The 22,682-nt window shown below is 40.8% G+C and overlaps 1 protein-coding gene across 4 annotated transcripts in view; it reads right to left on the reverse strand.

Moving 5' to 3' along the window:
* Positions 1–22,682, reverse strand: part of TRDMT1 (tRNA aspartic acid methyltransferase 1) — a 66,855-nt gene that overhangs the window by 38,605 nt on the left and 5,568 nt on the right. For 2 of the 4 annotated variants that reach the window (XM_046014077.1, XM_046014076.1), the window contains exon 1: positions 16,586–16,709. The exons of 1 other annotated variant lie outside the window; for it this stretch is intronic. In XM_046014077.1, coding sequence (XP_045870033.1) covers positions 16,586–16,649 — 64 coding nt within the window. In that variant the 5' untranslated portion in view covers positions 16,650–16,709. Of the gene's footprint in view, positions 1–16,585; positions 16,710–22,682 lie in introns of those variants that run through there. One more of the 4 variants, XM_046014078.1, reaches the window with a different exon arrangement.

Genomic DNA, 22,682 nt, shown 5'->3' on the forward strand with positions numbered 1-22,682 from the left:
AATAATAGCACGAATAGTGCTAATGTCAGCCAATTATAAATACTTATTAGAGTGCCTGTTATGTGCTGGGCATTCTGCTGGGTACTGAGAAAACAAGATCAGTGGACATCTATGTCGTGCTTTACCAGTATCCAGTACGTTTCTCTAGCAATAATCCCAGAGTTTCTCTCAGGGATCTTACCGCACTCACTTTCTTCCTGTCAAATGTTTCAGATGGCCTCAACCCCTACTGTGGGGGGTTTCAGAGTAACCACTCTGAAAGCATGTGTCAAGCCTGAGCCAAGACTTTCAGAGTGATTTCAAAGAGGGAAACAATTCAAAATAAGCCAATGAGGTTCAGTAAGAGGGAACACCTTACTTTTTCCTGGGAAACTAGGAAGAGATGTTTGATTTTCTTACTGAGTTTAACCATGGAAGGATACAAGTTAGCAGCTACTACATAGCCTTCTTGATGCAGTAAGGGAGAGTCTATATAAAAATGCACCCATGTGGTACCTGGGTGGCTCAGTTGGTTAAGCCTCTGCCTTCAGCTCAGGTCATGATCGTGGAGTTTTGGGATCAAGCCCCACATCGGGCTCCCTGCTCAGTGGGAAGTCAGCTTCTCCCTGTCCTTCTGCCCCCTCCCCTGCTTGTGCTTGCTCTATTTCTCTCAAATAAATAAATAAAAACTTCTTTAAAAAAAAATGCAGCCAATCCAGAAAGAACAAAACTGAGACAGATACACAGAGAAAGAAAAGTGATTTCTGGTAACACAATTGAGTCCCTTTAAGCTGTACCCCAAACCAAGTCTATATTTGATCTTAGTCATTACATGAGTATTTACAACTCATGTAACCAGTTTGGATTGTCTTCTGTAACATGGAAATACAGTTATAACAGGCATTTAGGAGAACACACACTTAAATATCACTCATCACTATGAGGAAATGCATTTCAAATTCCAACCTGGCAAGTAGAACAACAGGAACACCAAAAGCCTTGTGAACAAGAAATTAACTATGTATCTATAAAAGAGAAACACTTCTCTTGATCAAACACTCCCCAAGTATCGTAAATTGAGGCAGTATTTGCAGGAGTCCCAATTTGGGAGGCAAGGACTTCATTATAGGTCTACCTAATTACTTTATCTTATACATTTATTCTAAATACAACAAATACGTAGAGAGCCATCTGTAAGCTGTATCCCCAATGTCTTCTAAGAAGCACATATTTTCAGTTCAACAGTCTTAATCAATTCTTCAAAAATTCAAGTTCTAAAAGTGAAAACAGTCAAAATAGAAATTTCAATTACAGACAATTCAAATAAAGAATTTTATATGATCAGTCAACATAAAATGCTGCTGCACCTCACCAATAATGACAGAAATCCACATTAGTCAGTTTTACTTATCAGACTAGGAAAGGTTTTTATAAGATGAACACTGTCTAGTATGAGCATGTGTTTGAAAACATGTGCCCTTCATCATGCTGGCTGTAGTGTACATGGATTCAACTCTTCTATCATTAGTCCTAGCCATTCCACTTATGACAATTTATGCTAAGGAGATGTTTGAACAATGTAAGTGTAAGACTGCCGTATTAGAAACGATACCCATATATACTAATGTGGAATGATAAAGATTTTTTAAGTACCAAAAAAAATCACTAACTATCCTGTTCAGTAATAATCCAAGTTTTGTATAATGTATATATATGTACCCATATTAAGAAAAAAAAGGAAAAAACAGTAAATGTTGACAGGGGCTATCTCTTGGTGGTAGAGGGTATTTGGAAGTAATTTTTATTTCTTCCCTTAAACTTTTTGGATTATTTGGTCTTTTTCTTAACAATAAGAATGGAATGCTTTTAAAATCAGTCAAAAGCAAACAAACAAAACTATTTTTATCTTGGAACAAAATAATTCAATATTTCTCTTAGTTGTGACCCTGAGAAATCCCACAAAGGAAAAGTATCAAGGTCAGATAAGAATGGTTTGGATACATTCTCAAAACATGCCCATTAGACTGTAAGGCCACACACACACACACACACACACACACACACACACACACACACCAGTATACAGTCATAACTCAACGCGTTATTTTATCCCACTAACTCAGTAACAGCCAAAAGAATAAAAAACAAGAATTAAACTACATTGTCATAGTTCTTTAGAGATCAACAAGTATGGCATATGGCCAAAAATGTAATGAGTTGAAAGCTACCTATTTACATACTTAGAATTCAAAGGATATAAATCTGTCTTCTCCATTTATCCTATGACATTTAGATCGTCCTCTTAATCTCTTAAAGACAATACCAGTGATTAAAAACATTTATTTAAATGGTTTAAGAAATAAGCAATATAAACACATGTGATCTAGCCTATTACGGGTTTAAAGAACAAAGATTTTGTTTTACATAAATTTACTTTGAATGATTGAACATCCATGAATGGTTCACCACCAAAAATATGACAAAACATATTTGCTGATATTGTCTTATAACTTAAAAGATGATCACTTCTTTTTTTTAAAGATGATGATTTCTGATATACTATGGAAGTCAATGAAGAAATGATATACACATCACTACTCTCTATCTAATCAACTATGAATGAAAAAAAGACTTGTAAAAATATAATTACGTTATCAATCATAAAGATCCCAAAAATTAAACTAAAACCTCCTCTCTAAATTTGTCCTGCCATTCTGAGTCCCTTTATGCTTTATATTGTAGACTTTCCTTAAAGCTTATTATTTTCATCATTATTGACTTCAGAGTTTTAAGCCTATTCTGAATTTCTGATATAGGCACCTCTAAAAGAATTACGTTTAGGGGCACCTGGGTGGCTCAGGCAGTTAAGTATCTGACTGCCTGTGGCTCAGGTCATAATCCCAGGGTCAGGCCCCACATCAGGCTCCCTGCTGAACTGGGAGTCTGCTTCTCCCTCCCCCTCCACCCCACCCCCTGCTTATGCACACTCTCTCTTGCTCTCTCGCTCTCATTCATTCTCTCTCTCAAGTAAATTTAAATTTTATTTAAAAAATAAAAAATGAAAGAATTAAGTTTACAATTTTGCTCTGAATCAGAAAGTAAAATCTGTCCTAAGACCGTAGAGGAAAAAGCACTTCAATTACTTCATTCCTCATTTTCCTTTGAGTCTCCTCCTGACTATACATTTCTCCGCAAACCTTTTCAACACATATTAGCTATCACTATTTTTTAAATCAAGAGTATCACAGGCACACCCTACAGAGATTCTTTATTCAGTGTGTGTGTGTGTGTGTGTTCACAGGTCCTCAATAAGATTCAGGATATCCAGCTCTTCCTCTGCCTGCGTTTGAAGTTTAGCTCACCATTTCCAGCTGCGTGACTTAGGCAAGTTACTTGACTTCATCAAGCCTCAGTGTCTCTATCCGTAAAAGAGACAATAAAGTACCTATGTCGTACAGTATTCCGAGGATTAAATTAGCTAATACCTATAAAGCGTACATTTGCGCTGGCCAGATAGTAATTACTCAATAAATTTTTGCTGTGATTATTATCAAAAGCCCAAAGACTTTTTAAAATAAGAAAGTGTGACAGGAACCCTCACTGCAGGTATGGCAATGGAGGGTTCAGTGTTTGAGAGAGCAGTTTGGCTGAATGTATCTAAAAGCTTCAAAACCGCTTGGACTTAGCAATTTTGTATTTGGGCACATACCCTAAGGTGTGGTAGGCAGAACAGTGAACGCCCCGCCCCAAAAAGAATTGTTCCCATCCTAACCCACGAAACCTGCAATAATGTTACCTTAGCTGGCAAGAGATATGACTAAAGATCTTAAAAAGAGATTATTTTAAGTTATGCAGGTAGGGCCCAGTGGGATCACAAGAAGGATGAAGGAAGGTTGGAGTCAGAGAAGGAGAAGGGATGAAAGAAGCAGAGGTCAGAAAGACTGGAATATGCTGCTGCACTTCTGAAGATGCAGGAAGAAGTCACAAGCCAAGAAACACAGGTGACCTCTAAAAACTGGAAAAAGCAAAGAAACACCCGTCCCCCCCGAGCTTCCAGAAGGAAACACCTCAGGCAAAACCTTGATTTCAGGACTTCTGATCTCCAGCATTATAAGATAATAAATTGTATTGCTTTAAGCCGTTAAGTTTGTGGCGTTACAGCAGCAACAGGAAACCAATATTCAAGGCAATAACAGAGATGTGAAGAAAACATTTATATGAAGGATAAATGCTATTTTATTTATAATAGTGAGAAATTATAAGCAACCTACATATCCTAAATAGTTGATTGCTTTGAATAAATGGAACTTTCATAAAATGGAGTATCACACAACAATTAAAAACCAAGTTTACAAATATATTTAGTAACAAGGAAAAACCTCAAAATTTTCTCACTGAAAAAAGAAAGCTATAAATTATTTTAACGTTAATGAAGACCTGTCAAATAAAGATTGAAAAGATATAATACAAGTTCTCAACAGTGTTTACTATGCATGAACAGCATGTATAATTTTTATTTTGAAATTTTCTTCATTTGTGTCGTATCAGTATTTCCCAGTAAACCATAATCTACGGGAAAATAATATAGCTGTCTTGTTACTGCTGTATCCCCATTGCGCAGCAAAGTAACCGACACAGAAACCACTCAAAAATTACATGCTGAATGAATAAATGAGTATGTTTTCAGTATTTCCCAATGTTTTCCACCCTTGGGACTTCTGGGATTCTAGCAGAGTTATGGTTCCCAAGTCCGAACAGTCCCCTTTCTTAATACAGTGAGATATAAGTCTTGATTTGTGATCTCCACAAAATAGCCCTTTTCCCTATTACTCTGTAATTTCCAGAAGGTTTGTTTATTATGGTATCTAATCCCTATAACTGCAAGGTCATCCCTCTGAAAATTATTTCTAAATCTTTAAATTCATCTGTATGATTCTTTCATCAATTCCATCAAGTGACTTTAATAAGCACCCAACACTCGTATTGCCTTTTTTCAGGCTAATGTAACTTATTGAAGCAACATTTTATTAGTTTGCTGTTCAAAATACAGTAAATTGAGAAATATGAAGATCCTTTATTAAGACTAAAATATAAGGCTATATTCTCTTTTTGAAGTATAACTTGTTTGGGGAAAATGAATACATTTACTGAAGAATGTATGACAAATATATCTATAAAGGCATACGTATATATGTTTAGGCTTTGTTTTTTGGTTTTCTTTTAATGGAATCACAAGCGCTTGGACTTTTACAATCACAGGAGAAATGTAAAAGACGATCTCTTCTCAGAAGCAGAACTCTGGATTTTAAGTATGTTTCCCTTGCCAAATACTAAAAATGCCAACCCACAAAACAATCTAGAAAAATGATAGATTCATATCTTTTCCCCCAAGCTATGGTCACCAACATTCTGATATTCCAAAATTAACAAGAGAAATCTCACTGGATGGAGAGCAAGGTACAGTATTATGTTAAATCAATAATGACTGCCATTAAATCTAAATAGTCAAAGAATATAGTTTAAACAAATGACTTAGCAACAATAACCACAAAGTAAATGGAAGCCACAGAAATCAAATGCCTCTGAAGAGGCAGAGAAATTACTCTGGTACTTTAATAATCATCTAAATCTCAGGGTTTTCAGGAAAAATGTAAGCAAGGCAAAATTACTTACTTAGTATCTCTAATTTGATCTATGAAACTTCAAAGCCTAATTAGATTGTGTATCTATAAATCCTTCATAATATGGGTTCTTCCTGGTTCCAAATTCTCCTATAATTAAGGCATGTGCCAAAGCCCATGAGGGTTGCGTTTGTGCTAAAAGACTCAGGCACTTGTTTTTTACTTGAGTTTCACTCATTAAGTACTAAGGGATTATTAAATTCACTATTGTCTTTGGACAAAAACTCACTAACGGATGCTAAAGAGCTACGATGACTAACTCTCTGATGGAGTTGTTTTACTTTAGTCCAAGGGTTTTTGTCTAGTTTGTGTTGATTTAAAGTCCTAAAATGGAAAGAATGGGTGGATAACAGTAAAAGCAATTATTGGTCCAGGTAAAGTAATGGTACTTATAGTTGAAATCTCAACTATTTGAGATTTGAGATTTTCCAAAATTGAGATGCAATTTTTTGCTTTTAGGCAGGGTAAGAATTGATTGGCACTATTTCTACAAAGCACTTTTTAGGGAATATTCCTGATAAACTTTCATCAGCAAAGCAAAAGGCCAAAAAAATCCTAAAAAGGCTCTAGATACCAACAAATACTGAATTCTACGTGTAACCTTAATCTCCCTATTTTATATAATAATCCTTCTGTAATTACTTACAGATTTGCTATCATATATCAACCTCTTCTTTGTAATTTTCCACAAAAAGAGGTAATAATTCTTGAGAGGAATAAAAGGTAAAAAATAAAACCCTTCAACTTCATTATTTTCACCATAGCTCATTTTAACATACGATTAAAAGTCTACAGTGAGTTCAAACCAACTTATCTCAAAAAAATTGATTATTTTCAGAAAATTTCACATTTTATCATGCAGCACAAAAAAAAATCCGTTATCTGTTAAAATGTCACATATAATCATGCATACAAAATCCTCTGTGATTCTACTTATTTGGCCATCCTCCAACACACACACATACACACATAGAGAGACATGGACACATACACACACATATGAACCTGTTTATCTCCTATATGATACCTATTAACATCCTTCAAAACACTACCCATGCACCACACTTTGGGAAATGCTGACTTAGCTCCCCCCCCCCAAGAAAAATGATCTCTATGATTCAGATTTAATAACTAAGTTTAAACTTATCACAGTACAATGGTATCGACTTCAAGCTATACAAATTTCATAGCAAACATGACCCTAGTTCATTTATTCTTTTGTACATTCATCCAACAAGTATGTATAAGCAATGTTCTAGACAAAGTCTATCTTATAGTGGAACTTATATCCTTGTGGGGTGGGGGAAAACAAATGATAAATAAATAAGTACATAATACATCTAACAATGAAAAGTATTATGGGAAAAGAAACAACAGAGTAAGCCAAATAGTGTAGGAGAAGGGATTAGTTCTATTTTTATACAGGATGGTTAGAGAATATCTCAATAGCAAAAACCTGAAGGAAATGAAGGAGCAGGCAGATATGTGGAAGAACTTTCTAGAACAGAAGGGAAAGACACTGCAAAGGCCCAGAGATTGGGAGCACGCTTATTGTTTAGGAGGATCAGCAAGAAGACTGGTATAGACTGAATGTGCCCCTCTAAATTCTTATGTTGAAACTCTGGCTCCTAATGCTTCAGACGAAGCCATGAAGGTGGTCTGGATGGACAGGATGATGCCCTTCTAAGAGTCATGGGCGAGCTGACCTCCTCTCTCTGCTCTCAGCCATGTGAAGACAAAGGCAAAGTCAGGACTCTGATACGTGGAGCAGGGCCCTCACCAGAATTCAACCACACTGCCATCCTGACCTCAAACTTCCCAGCCCCCGAAACCATGAGAAATGAATGTCTGTGGTTCACAAGCCACCCATCTATGGTACTGTTACAGCAGCACAAACTTACTAACTTACTAAGACAGCCAGCAAGCCTGGTATGGAGAAAGCCAGGGGACAGCACAAGAAATGGGCTCAGAGAGAGAAAGGGGTTGGCTCTAGCCCAACCAGGGCTGTGGCCAGAGGACTTAAGCTTTCACTGAGTGATACAAGAAACCGCTCAGAAGTTTTAATCAGAGGAATGACTTAATCTACTGCATTTCTAAAGGGTCATGCTGACATTAGAGGAGTCAAAATAAACTAGAGGAGACACAGCAGAAGCAAGGAGACCAGTAAAAAGGCTACTGCAATAATCCTTTGCCCAGGTCTCCTAAGAAAGAACCCAAGGCAAAGTTTAGCCGCAGACGCTCTTTCTGGGAGGCAAAACCCCAAAGTAGCAAGAGTAAGGGGTAGTGAGGCAGGGAAGAGGGAAAGCAAACAAAGTACTCAACTGGTCACAGCTTCACAAGAAAACCCGGCTAACTGCGGTCACGCGGTTACATGTCTCACTCCTCACAGAGGCAGGAGGTGGGATGTATGGAAGGTGACGGAAGCCCTGACACTGTTTGATCTAAAACAACACTTCCCACATGCCCATGTGTACTTGAGCGGGGAACACTGGTAGGGGGAGGAAGAGAGAGGATGTATCTGCTGACTCCTTCCTCATCATGTCTCCTCCTGATCAGAAGTCACCCCACGAGGCATGTGTAGGATAACAGTCCTGTGGTTCTCCTTTACTCACACACTTCTCACATACTCACAACACTTCTGACACCAGTTGGATGTCCACGGTTCACTTTAATTCTGACGCTAACCGGAGTTGGCCTTAAGTTAAGAGCTCAGACTTGTAAGACTGCCCCAAGTCTGACACCAATCGCAAGTACTAACCAACACGCTCCAGGTTACCTACAACTTCTGTCCGACTTGGCTACCAATCCAGGGTTCCCACAACCCCCTCCTTGGATTCCATCATTTGCTAGAACACCTCATGCAACTCACACAACGCTTATGTTTGACAGTTTATTATATAGTAAAGGACACGACGAACAGCCAGATGAAGAGATACATAGGGTTATGTCTGGAAGAATCTGGAGCACAGGAGCTTCTATCCCCGTGGAGCTGGGGTGCACCATCCCTATGGCATGTGGATGTGTTTACCAACCCAGTTGTTCTCTGAACAACTTTTAGGATTTTTATGGAGGTTTCTTCACATAAGCATGATCAAACAACAACTTAATCTCCAGCCCCTCTCCCTCCCAGAGGTTAGGGAGTGGGGCTGAAAGTTCCAAGCTTCTCATTACCTTTAGTCTGTCTAGTGACCAGCCCCCATCCTGAAACAATCTGGGAGCAGAGCAAGAGTTGCCTCAGTGGAACAAAGACACTCCTGCCACCTAGAAAATTCCAAGGGATTTAGGAGCTCTGTGTCAGGAACCAGGGTCAAAGACTACATCTGAAAACAAAAGAGGCTCCAAGTGCTCGTATCACTGAGGAAGTTATAAGGGTTTTAGGAGCTCTATGCCAGAAACTGGGGGCAGAGACCAATACATGTGTATTTTCAATTATTGTACAGGTGTGACTCTTTCTCTCCTCTCCACTTAGTGTTCTGTTAGTCAACGCCTCCGGACAGCCTCTGGAGCAACATTTCAGTCCGGACACTGGGGGTGGCTTGAGCATGTCATTAAGCATGGACTGGCAGTGTTATGGGGTGAGGCCACAACAGCAGAGTCGGGGGACTACGCGGAACAAGCAGCTCAGGGCCTGGGAGGCAGGTGGAGTCAAGTGAATGTGGGCGGGCACGTAAGTCTGACAAAACAGGAGCAGGATTATGGATGAGGTGGTAAAGGTGAGGACAGAGAGGAATGATCGAATTATAAATCGAGTTTGAAGGGAGATCCCAAGGAATTTGCTGAAGTAAGTCAAAGAGAAGAAACAGAGATGACTCAAGACTCGGGGGTGGGCCCCCGGAAGAATGGAGACACCCGTTGCTGGGAGCAGGAAGGCCGCAAGAGCATGAAGTTTTGAAGGGGTAAGGAGAACCAGGAGTTCAGTTTTGTACACCTCTAGAGGAAAAACAACAACAACAACAACAACAACAAAAAACCAGAGATAATGAGAACATGAACAAATCTAGCCTTATCGAAAAACTACAGAGACGCTTACATGAGAACCGGTCAGCACCGTCAGCATCATCAGAGGTGATGCACACTGGTGCTTGTGCGGAGCCCTGGCACTTCCTCTCACTCGCACACTCACTGGTCCCGGCCCTTCTCCCACAGCTCCCTCAGGGCCCTCCTGTTCCCCAGCAGGCATTTCCCAACACATGCTCTAAGGAACGTTATTTTACATACATGATGCTAGTAAGTGTGATCCTCTCCCCGCCCCCCCCCCCCACAGAAGCATATTCATGGCTCAAATATATATGGGAAGTGCAGATTTAAACCACACAGTACCCGTTTTGCAGGGCTTCCCACCACTTTTGGTATACTAATGTATCCTGAGACTCTTATGGGACAGTAACATATGAAGAGTTTCTGAATCTTATTTGACCATCAAGGCAAACTTACTAATATCCCTGAGAAGACAATTACATACGATACCAGCCAGGAAATGATACCTAACCCAAGAATTCATTTTGGTCCTTAGTTCACCTGGGTTTGTAATACCAAATCACTCCTTGAAATCCTCTCCTCCCTTTACCTTCATGGCATGGTGTTCTTTTGGTTCTCCTTGCTCTCTAATTTTTCCTGCTCAGTTTCCCTCTGTGAATACTATTTTTCTACCCAGTCCCACAATGTCACTGTTCCTCAATATTCCATACTTGGTCCTCTTCTCTACACTCAACACGTATATAGAAACAAATGTTTATCTCTAATCCCATTGCTCCCTGGACCAAAATGCACGAGCAGCTGCCTATGTGGCATTTTTATGGGTCAGACGGACAAACTCTGTGACTCTAAAATGGAACCCACTATTTCCCCCCTACCTTGATTTAGGACTATTCCATTTGATAAATCACCCACATTAGAAACCTTGGTAACTAACACCCAAATGACTACCAGGTTTTGCTGATTTTTAGATCCTGTATATATAACCTGAGTCATCTTCTCCATTCATTGGCTTTCCCTAAATTCATTATCTCTGAACAATAATTTCCTACCTGTCCACCATGCCTCTATACCCTACTCCCCACCCTACCACCTTCTGGTCACATGGTATAATTTCTAGAACGTAATCAACAGGTTCTTTAACTTTCATTTGCTAACCAGACCTAGGAGATAAAAATCCAAGCACCTTATCAGGTTGTATGGCATGTCATGATTTGGTACCTCATAAACATCTACTTTTTTGGATCACTTAAATTGCAATGATATTTTAAAACTTGTAGCTCTCCATGCTTGTATAGACTATGCTACTTCAGTTTCTTTCTGTCTGGTATAACCTTTCTCTTCTTAACTATCTGAAAAACTATCATCTTCCAAAATCCTGTAGGAAAAAATATCATAACAAAATTGAACAGCAAATCACCAATTATAAAAAAGAATATACCAATGACAACGTGAACAAGTCACAAAATAAATATAAACAAGTATATGAAAATGTTCAATTTCCTAAGTAATATCAGCAGTATTACTTATATACTATACACAGGAATTGTACAAGCTCTATGTATACAGTTTCATTAAATCCTCCTGTCAAGTCTGTTAGTAGTAGTATCCTGATTTCAATCAATAAGGACATCCCATACAATTAAGTAAGGAAAGCTAGTTACAAAACAACGTGGGGGAAAAGAAAAGGAGCTAAGATTTTACCAAGTACCTACGCTATATTTCGTACATCAACTGTTTCAGTTAATATTCACACACCCTATGAGAAGGTATTATGGTATCCGTCTCACAGGTAGGGTATCTGGGCTCAGAAAGTCAAAGAGCTTTCTAGTATTCACACAGCTAATATATGCCAGCTCTGCCTTACTCCTAAATAATGGTATTAATTTTATCACTCAGAGAAATAGATGGAGTAATTCCAAAATCATTGAATAGGAGGGCAGGGAAATGAATACAAAGCAGATTCGGGTTATGAAATCTATTCCCTCGTGGATCACTAAGCTTTCTAGAGAATCAAGAGGGCAAAAGAGAGCTTTCTGCTCTCTTCATTGCCCTTCTCTTTTACCTCTTCATACATATTCATTCCATATCATCTTCTGTGGCTATAAATAATTCTTTCCTTCACTGATCTATATTCCTGAATAATTCAAATCTAGTGTGAAAGCTCTTTGACAACTTCGAATATAATCATCAGGCTCTTCAAAAGCCATTTTTAACATGTAATAACTTTCTATAACTTAAAGATTTTTGTTAATAGCTTCTCATATTTGCTGAGCACTTACCACATCCAAGGACTATCGGCATGCTTGATTTTCATTTATGTACAATTTTCACACTTCCCCTTCGAGATACCTACTATCACAGAAGAGGAAACTGAGGCACAGAAAGTTTAGTTTTTGCCCAAATTCACAAAGCTAGAATGTACCCGGCTTTCTGACAATAGATCTGTGCTTTTGACAGTCCTGCATAAACACTGTCTGCTGTTACTATCTCATAGTGCTACGAACATACTGATTTAAGACCAAACTACTATGAAAACAAACCACCATATTTCAAATGATTCGACAGTACCAAATGATTGTCAGAGGCGGTTTAAATATCAAATATTAAAAGAATGAGACAGCATTTGCAAAGTTGAAAAAATGGGGACATCTGAATGATTCCTAAAAGCATTTGGCATGTGAATGTGTTCCCCTACTGATGTTTCTTCCAAGCGAGTGGCTTCTATTCATTTTAAACCCCTCACCCATCCTATCTCTTCTTCCTCGGAAGGCAGATTGACTTCTCTAATTGGCTAATTTGTGAAAAATAAACTAGGCATGCTTGCTTAGTGCCACCAGTCCTCCTCCGGGGGAAAAGTTACCCACCAAAAAGGTGTGCTGCCTCATTGTCTGGTTGAACACTAGCTGACCCATCTGGTCCTCTCACTACTTACATCCTCCAACTCAGCCTTTATTAGTAATAAAAATCATACAAATTTGTATTTCCCATTTGATTTTCTCCTCTGTTTTCTTCCTCTCTTTGTTCCGAATTATGAAGAGGGGTACTATTTACTGAGCCCCCAAAAGCCCCAATGAGATAGCTCATAATACAAATCAAACTGGTCATCAACACATTAGGACAAGGTAAGTAATCTGATCTATGGAAAATAGTAATATTCTGCAGTGAAGTAAGCATTTTCATCACAGAAAAGATAGGTAATTCTATCATCCCATGGAAAGTGAGGGTTCTCCTTTGTGGAATATACAAAACTCATCCCACCTATTTCACCTTTGTATTTCAAGTTTGGAAAAAATAATCTGGTAACTCCTATAGCTAACAGAGAGCAAAGGATACATATTTTCAAACGGGACAAATTTTTATCTCACTTCACTTCAATTCTGGCAACAAGTTATTTAAGAACAACTATGGGAAAAGAGGCATGAAGAGGGCGTTTTTACAATCCCAAGGGGGGAAATATATATATATATATATATATATATATATATATATATTTATATATAAAATCAAGCAATTCAAATTCTAGGTCCTTACAACTGATATTCCCAAAACAACCCCAGGTAACACTCAGATCTACATTTAATCATAATATACTTGCCCGATTCAGTTATAAGCACACCTAATTACAAAGTGGGGCCTCAAGTTGGCATATAAGTCATTGAGAAATAAAGATAAAAGAAATGCAGAAAATAATGAGTGACAAATCGCTTGACATTTTAACAGAAAATACTAAGGCTCGGTAATTCCTACTAAATATGACTGTTATGTGACTAAAAGTCAAAACTAACACCTTAAAAGACCTTTAGAAATTATTTGGTAGGACAGGCCTTTTTACTTTTAAGGATGTCTCAGTAGTTGACCATATATATGATAGTAATCAGCTAGAGCTTTCTTTATTCACTACCTTACAGCACATTTAATTTGTTCTCTAATATTATACTTCATAGGAAAAAATCCTATTTGGAACCTATTCATATTTGCAGGTGCCTTGCAGGCCACACCAATATATAACCCATGAAACTACTTCTACTGCTTTCTGAAAGGAGATATTTTCACTCGGAAGATTGTCATTACCCAAGACTTTATAGACCGTGCAGGCATAAATAATATCAAAGAAGTAATAGTGCTTCCTATACAGGGCAACTTGTACTGAAAAATGTGAAAGCTATTTGTTATACTTGTGGCCATTATGAATCTTGCCTGTGTTTTCTACATTTGAAAATTTACCATATTTTGAGTCCCCTCTTTCCAAAACAGAAGCCAGAACTCACTTTCCCAGCTTCCTCTGCTGGCAGTGGGATCTAATGTTCACCAATCAACTGCATCCTTACAGTACTTTAATTCAGAAGTAGTAACATGAGGCAGCAAATGAAAAATCCATCATTTTCGTGACACAGATGATAGAAGCATCCACCTTTCAGAGAAAAACAGGGATGGCACTCCTCAGAACCAGCCCCCAGCATCACTGGTGAAAGTTGTGATGTCAGCATGAAGCTTTGTAGAGGGGCAGGGCCCAGAGTATGATTTGAGCAGTGCTTCTGTTCACCTAACCTGTTCGTCGGGTGTCCTGTAGATTCTGTGAGCTTCCAAATGTCCTTTAGTGTATATGGTTTTTTTCTGCTTAGGTTAGCTAGAGAAGAGATTACGGGTTTGCAACAAAGAGTTCCGTATTATACAAAAATTGGGGTTGGCAAACTATGCTTTTATCAACATAATGGTAGAATGATTACCAACTCAATAATCAACTCAGCAGTCATCTGCAGAAAGTGTATCACAAGTGTGGTACTGTGCTAGAAGCTGTACAAGAACAAAAAGGAAGGGAAGGCAGCAGAGGCCAGATCTCCCAGGCAGAGAAAGAAGATGGGACTGTGACTCAAAACCTCAAAGGGAATCCATGCAAGCAAGGAAGTGAATGACATGATTCAGTTTACTGTGCAAAAGATCATTCTCTTCCTAAGTGGAGATAGGGTGGAGCAGGAAAGCAAAGTAGAAACAGAGGAGTAATTGGGAAACTATTCTAAAAAAAGTTTAGATTCAGGATGTAGCAGTGGCAACAGAAGTATGTGTACAAATTCAGTTTGCATTGGCTGATAGAAGATACTTAACTGTTTCACTAACCAAAAAAATACCAGTTAAAATTATACAATTTCCCCCAATCAAATTAGCAAAAGTTAAAAATGGCTAATATAAATCCTGATGAACATGTAGTCGAGGGAGGCATTCATAAACCTCCGTAAAGCAATTTGCTATATTATCTAGCAAGTTTTAAAAAAATTATCCTAACTTTTGATTTAATAACTAGCACATAGTCTCAGATGGTTAAATGAATTAATTCAACTTTTAAAAAACACAGTTAAAGAGAAAATTGGGATTTATGCTCAAGGCTGTAATTGTAGCACATTTATATTGAAAAAAATTGGGGTATAATCAAATGTTCAACTCTTAAGGAGTGGCTGAATTATAGCTTATGATAAAGTACTAAGCAAACTTTAACATCATGTTCATTAAGGGGTTTCAAGATATGGGAAAATATAAAAAAAAGATATGGGAAAATATGCTGACATTATAAAATCTTACAAAATTAACAAAGAATAAAGAGTTCCAGAATTTTCTTTTTTTTTTTAAGTTTATTTATTTAAGTAATCTACACCCAACATGGGATTGAAACCCATGACCCTCAAGAGTCCCATGCTCTTCTGAGCCAGCCAGGCACCCCCCTTTTGTTTTCTTGTTGGTTAAGTTTTGATAAGAGAACTGAATGTAGAGAGCCAGCAAATAACTGATAATAAAAATTGGTAATAAAAATTGGTAATAAAATCACTTCCCTAGTCTACAATCAAAACTCAATACATATGCCCAGAAAACTCATGTTCAATTCATTATATATTGTATCTTACACTAATTTTTTTTGTTGTTGTTGTTGCCCTTGGTACTAAAAAAGGGAAGCAGGCAAGTTTCAATGTTGTGGTTGTCATAGTAATTTAAGAATAAACACGCATGTTCGAAGTCTATTTGTCACTCTATATCTCCAGCACCTAGAGAGTAACTGGAGTTCAAGAAATATTTTTGAGCGAACATCACCGAAAATAAACCTTTCGGTTCCAGCTTATCACCACAGAAATTTAAAAACCTCAAAATGAAAAAGGTACACACAAGTAATAGTGATAGTAATAATTTATAATGTTTCGGGTGGCTACAATGCATGAGGCATTATTAAACATTTTACCCGCCTTATCTTTGATCCTCATAATAATCCTTCTCTGGAAAATTCCCTTTTCCATTTTTAAGACGAGGAAACAGGTTCAAAGATGTTAAGGAACCAGCCCAAGGTCACAACCAAGTTTCAACGCAGCTCTTCCGGCGCCTCAATGTATCCAGACAAGACACGGGGCTGTTTCTTTTCAGTGATCAGAAAGGAACAGGTTTTTCCTCCATGCTTTCCCTCCACAGTTCACTGACGCTCCCCTAACTTCTACCCCGCGCTGTAGCTATCCCTTTGAAGATCCATCCCTCACCGGCCAAGCCCATCAACCTCCCCTCCCCGCCGCGACGTCCCCGGGGGTAAAGGACCAGGCGTCCACGCCTCTAGGTGGCCCCACACTTAGAAACGGGGCCTGGCCCCAGCTAGGGGCTCGCCCATCCCCCTTCGCCGGTACCCTCTTAGTTTGACTACGCGGGTCAGGACTCATAAACCGAGTCCACACAGACTCCGCGTGGGCCCTTGAGAAAAGCCGCGGGATGGGAGGAAGGGAGTCTCCGCCCCGAGTCGCCCAACTACGCGCCAGGACGGTTTCCACGACAACCGAGAGCACCCCCCCACCCCCGCCACACACATACCCCGCGCTCCAGACTCCGCCCCCAGCGCCTCGTCGCTTCGCCCCTCCCCCGCACCCAAGCTGGGACCAGCCGCGCGGCGCTAACGGAGAGAGAGGTGGGGTGAGCTCTCTCACCTCTCAGCGCCTGGTGCATGCCTCCAACGCCGCTATACAGCTCCAGGACGCGCAGGGGCTCCATGCCCACGCCGCCGCCGCCGCCGCCTCGGAGCTAGGCCTGCCGGTCCCCTTCTCGTCCTTCTTCCGCCAGCCCTGCTCCCTCGCCTCTGGTTCCGCGGCGTTTCAGTTCCCCCCCTCCTGCTGCTACCCGCTCGCAGAGCTGCTAGCCGCGCGGGGCGCCCGGGACTGTCAGGGGTCAGCGGGGAGACAACAGGCACAAAACAGTAGGGCCTCCCAAGTGAATCGCAACCTGATTTACGCTCCATCTACCTTCTAGAGTGCATTCAGGGACCTTGGAAGGAAAAAGGGCGAAATGTCTCTTTGCCCCAAAGTGAATTAACACGGGTTAGACGCCAGAAAAAGTCGTTTTCCAGGCGTCCTGCTTTTCCGTCGCTTGGAGCCCGAAGTGTGCAGACCTTACTAGCGTTAGTTTTGAGCACGTACCACGTGCCAGGTGTTGTGCCTGTGTCGGGGCTGCCGAGATAAATCTGCCTTCTCCCGGGAGCTGGTCCCGCAGTTACAAGCACAGAAACGAGCGCCCCTGCAGCGGGGCCCCTGCGCCGGCCAGGACGGGGCGGGGGAGGGGGTGAGGTGGGAGGGGCGCCTGCTGTCATTGCGAGTGGGCGTCCCTGCATCTCAGCTTAGAAAATGGCCCCCACCAGGATCTACTGTTATCATAAGGTAGAAGTACTTATGCCCCTCCCAGTGTCAGGGCCTTGCGGCTCCAAGATGCTCCAGTGACCAAGTTTGTTAGAGGTCGGATCACAAAGTAAAAAATGGCCACGGGCACGAGAGGAAATGATCTCATTTCGCGGCCTCCTATTGTTCCCATTACCACCGCACGTTAACTTGTGTTAGGAAAAATGGGGCAGTACCACTTGTAATAAGTTAATAACGGGTTTGTTAAAACCTTTGCAGATGTGCTAATGAAATACTATAAACGAAAGTAGGACTGCCCTGTTTTGACTATGGAACTGATCCATTTCGATCCGTTTCCTCTGACATTTTTTCACTGTAAATATGTATGGGTGTTTAAACGTTTTGTTTTTATTGGTCACTTGCTTCAGATAAGGAGTGTGCCAGAAAGGGCACCTGGGTGGTTAAGCGCCTTAAGTTGGTTAAGCGTGTCCCTTCAGCTCAGGTCGTGATGCGGGGGTCCTGGGATGGAGCCCCACATAGGGCTCCCTGCTCAGCAAGGAGTCTGCTTCTTTCTCTACCCTTCCCCTTGCTTATGTTCCATCTCTCTCTCTCTCTGTCAAATAAATAAATAAATAATCTTCCAAAGAAGAAGAAGAAGAAGAAGAAGAAGGAAGAAGAAGAAGAAGAAGGAAGAAGAAGAAGAAGAAGAAGAAGAAGAAGAAGAAGAAGAAGGAAGAAGAAGAAGGAAGAAGAAGAAGAAGAAGGAGAAGGAGAAGGAGAAGGAGAAGGAGAAGGAGAAGGAGAAGAAGAAGAAGAAGAAGAAGAAAGAAGAAGAGTGGTAGAAAGATGACAGAGAACAGAATCTTAGCCTGGGCATTGCCAATGACTTTGCACTGAGCCTAATTTCCCCTTCTGTCAAAAGGGAAGGAAAAAGGGGAAATGATTGCTGAGGTCCCGGCAGTTCTAAGATTCTAGAGCTGAATTCATTTCTGCAAAAGTTGAGTCCTGATTTGGCCACATGTTAATGATCTGCTCAAATTGAAATTATCAAGATATTTGTAAAATCTGCTTTAAGCAAATGTACTCTTAAACCAACTCCATTTCTAGAAATCACATGCGCACTAACATTACATATATAATGCGTGAAACAAACTTTTCTTGTATTTGTTACATAATATTAGCATAATATATATTATAGTGTAAATAATATAATTTATAATGTAGATTATAAATAATATAAACATATATGTTACATATATATACACATATATAAAGGGGGCTATAAGTCACGGTTATTTATGTACCATTAACAACAAATATACTAAAAATACCTAGAATCTGTTTAGCATTAGTACTATAAATCAAAATAAATATGACCAAGGATCTAACCCTGTAGGGGAGAGACAGGCCAAAAATGTGGAGGCCGAGAAAAACAAGGCTGTACCCACCTCGAGTCTAGCCCTGACATAAGTACAGCCATCTTGACAAAGCAAAAGCTGGCACCTTGCACCCCCTCTCCACCCGCTCCCCTCCCCTCGGTAGTATGTGTGAACAAATAGTTAACTTGTAGAAATCACAATCCTGTAAGACAGGAGTCTCCTTCGGTTTACAAATGTCCCAGTACAAAATCTCACTAACAAGGACGCTTGATAGGGGGAATGTGACATTCCACCCGGAAACTCCCAACTGTCTTCATGTTAGTGCCTCATTAGAGGGAAAAATGGCCTTGGCTTGATAGTAACCAGGCCTCCAATATCCTGACAGTCTTCTTTACCCTGATAGCCCTTCTGAACACCCTCTTTGTCCTCACCCACCGCCAAGTCCACCCCTACTCTGCCTTTATGACTATAATCTGGTTTGGGGTCCAAGTCCCTACTCCGCTGCGTTGGGTATACTTGGGCCCAAGCTTAAGCTTGTCAAATAAACCCTCATGTGATTGCATCGGTGTTGGCTCCTTGGTGGTCTCTCAGATGTGAAAACTCGGGCTTAACAAAAATATGTGAAAGAGTTCACGGAAAATACCAGTCTTCTGAGAGGAGAGGAGATGGACCTCCATTCCCTCATAAGCTGGTTCCAAACTGTTCACGCTGATTCTTAAGGGTCTTCACAGTGTAGCACACACTTTCTTTATGATCTCTGTTTCCTCCCCTTCTTTACCTCTGCTGCAAACTGAAAAGGTCTGCATTTCCCTCCTTCGTGCCTCAGTTTCCCAGCTTAACATTCCTTGCTCACGTTCTTTACGTTGCCCAGAAATCCTAACCTTCTTCCAGACCTACCTAGTGCAACCTTCCTTCTAGACTCCCAGGCTAAAAATCCGACTTGTTTGATTCCCCGATCAAGCCCCCTGACCCGCAGCGTTCTGAAACACACATCCCACCTGTTCCCATCACAAAATCCTTTCAGTGCTTCCCAGCCCAGCTTTTCCCTTATATACATCATCTCTTTGCCTAGCATTTCCTCTGTAAGGCTTATCCCGTGCGACAATCATTTCAAGAATGAGAACTTTCTCCCTAATCACAACGTATGCCCATCTCCACGCGAGCACCTGTAGATGTGAGGCCCACTCGGATTAGGTATATGTCCGTTTCCAAACCCTGGCGCAAGTTGTTGGGCACGCCGCAACAGGAGTTGAGGAGGAAGGTAGGATGGGCACATACAGGGAACATGAAGATACGCATTACTTACTCTTTCCCAAAGTGAATCCCAAGTGTTCTTACAGAAGGAAAACAGCTTTCTAATCTTACAGTTTCCCATAAAGTTATAATCCTCAGTGACATGTCCAATAGAGCTTACATTTTAATCACAGACACTCAACACACTTTTTGAAAATACAAGTATTTTTAGGATATTCAGTCTCTTTTCCCTCAAAACACAGAAAATGCACTTGTGAAGAAACCAAAACGCTGGGGCGCCTGGGTGGCTCAGTGGTTTAAGCCGCTGCCTTCAGCTCAGGTCATGATCTCAGGGTCCTGAGGTCGAGTCCCGAATCGGGCTCTCTGCTCAGCAGCGAGCCTGCTTACTCCTCTCTCTCTGCCTGCCTCTCTGCCTACTTGTGATCTCTCTCTGTCAAATAAATAAATAAAAAATCTTTAAAAAAAAAAAAAAAGAAACCAAAACGCTACTTAACACCTGGCACATACAACGCATATCAGGAATAATTAAGGAGCACAATAGAACACTAAGGGTATATTAGAATAATAATAGCATATCTCAGTGATTTAAGAGCTCATTGTATAACTTGAAATCTAATGATATTTTATTCTTCCTCTCCTGGCTGTCATGTCACCGATCATTAATATCTAAGAGAACTAAATAAAGTCTGCCAAATGTTTCAAATACCTTTGGCAATCATCTTTGAGTTTCCATGATCCAGGCCATTCTTTATTCCCCAGCAAAACGTGATGTGGATCCTTACACAGGCTTGCTGCAAATCTGAGTGATGAATAAATTACATTCTGGTTTCACACAGAAAAAGAAGGGTCTTTATGAATTGCATGGAAAATAAAAAAGTAGTCATAGGGGAATAAATTGGCAGTAAATGTCCTCAAGAGAGGAAATCATATTCAGAAGAAATTTGAATCAGAAAGGCCCTGAGAGTTCATCTATCACTCGTGAGCCCCCACTTTTTCTTTTTTTTTTTTTTTTAAGATTTTACTTATTTATTCATCAGAGAGAGAGAGAGAGAGAGAGAGCGAGCGAGCCCCAGTGAGCATGGGCAGACAGAGTGGCAGGCAGAGGCAGAGGGAGAAGCAGGCTCCCCGCCAAGCAAGGAGCCTGATGTGGGACTCGATTCCAGGATGCTGGGATCATGACCTGAGCCAAAGGCAGCCGCTTAACCAACTGAGCCACCCAGGCGTCCCGCCCCCACTTTTTCTAGGCCTTCTACCACCACCCTGATGGGCCAGCACAAGGTCTCAGCTGTGAGCTGCTCCTGGGCACAGCAGGCCTCACAGAGTGAGGTGTATGTGGCGAAGAGCTTGAATTAGTAGAAAATCCTTCTCTGTAGTCCCCCCAAACCCAGTTCCTTTTAGATTTGCCCTCTGCACTGATTTTGAAGAACTGTCCCTCTTGCATAATGAATTTCATTGTGGTTAAAATGAGTCTGAGAGCCAGAGAGTTTAAATAGGGAATTGTAGATCTGTTGCCTCCTAGCTGTGTGACGTTGGAAAAGTCACTACCCTCTCTGAGCCTACAGACACATCTAAAATGTGTAAAAATAGGCCATGTGGTTGCTATAAGGATGAAGTGAGAACTCAAAGCACTTCATTCCATGCCTGGCACAATAGAAAAGTATTTTTAATAAACAGTATGCATCTAATGACATTCTCAGAGTGATCCGTTCTCAGTCCCTTCAACTATGTCCAATGGCATGATTCGGACCCTGGAACTGCTCATGCTGCAATTTGGTGATGCTGTGTTAGGAGCCATAACTGTACAAGGGGCCCTAACCAAGGTCACGTCAGCATGCTACAGGGTGGTGCTTATAGCCATAGACCTCTACGGGCCCTAGGGCACTTTGTGGGAGGTGTCCAGGAGTAGCCTGGGCTGCAAGCAGAAAAGCTGGATGTCTGCAAGCCAGAGGCATGACTGAGGAGGGGGTGTTGAGTCTAGAAGCATGGGCAGTAAGAAAAAAAGACAGCAGCACGCATAGATAGTGCCTCACTCAGAACTCTCACAAAGACCAGGGTGGCTTGAAAGTTAAATGTAAGATCTGCCAATCTTAGGGGAAACTTATGAGGACCTCACCCAGGATGCCTGAGTTGCTGGGACTAGGAGTGGAGTAAGGCGAAACCTATTAAAACCATCCCGTCACCCCTTGACTCTTTTATGTGCCAAGCACTGAAGAAATACTTAATTTAAAATGGTTTCATATGTAAAAATCTGTAACCTAAGCCATTCAAGTGCCAATAATAAAGAACAACTTATTGTCTTCTATCCCCTGAAGCTAAGATGATTTTACCAATTCTACTGATTCTCCAGAACTATACTGTCCAATGGGGTCACCAACAGCCACATTTGCTGATTTAAGTTGAAAGCAGCTTAACACTGAAAACTCAGTTCATGAGTCACGCGAGGCACCTTTCAATAGCCACACGTGGCTGGCGGGCTGCGGTACTGCTCCGCAAAGAGAGGACATTTCCATCCTCATAGAAAGTTCTGTTGGACACAGCTGCTTGAAAGTCAGCCTCTTGAAGTCATGACCTTGATGGGTAGCCCATCCATAAATGAGCAGTGTCGAAGTATGCAGCAAGTGCTTAAAGACTGTAGTTGGAACACGGATTTTAAGTAAGTGCCCCCCCCCCAAGATTTAGAGTAAAAGGAACTCCCACAAAAGCAAACCTTGTAGCCCAGCACTTCTGTTCTTCCTCTGGTGTCCGGTCACCTTGTTCACAGACTGTCACAAAAGAAAAGACAC

This window comes from Meles meles, chromosome 7 (assembly GCF_922984935.1).
Source record: "Meles meles chromosome 7, mMelMel3.1 paternal haplotype, whole genome shotgun sequence".
Taxonomy (NCBI): Eukaryota; Metazoa; Chordata; class Mammalia; order Carnivora; family Mustelidae; genus Meles; species Meles meles.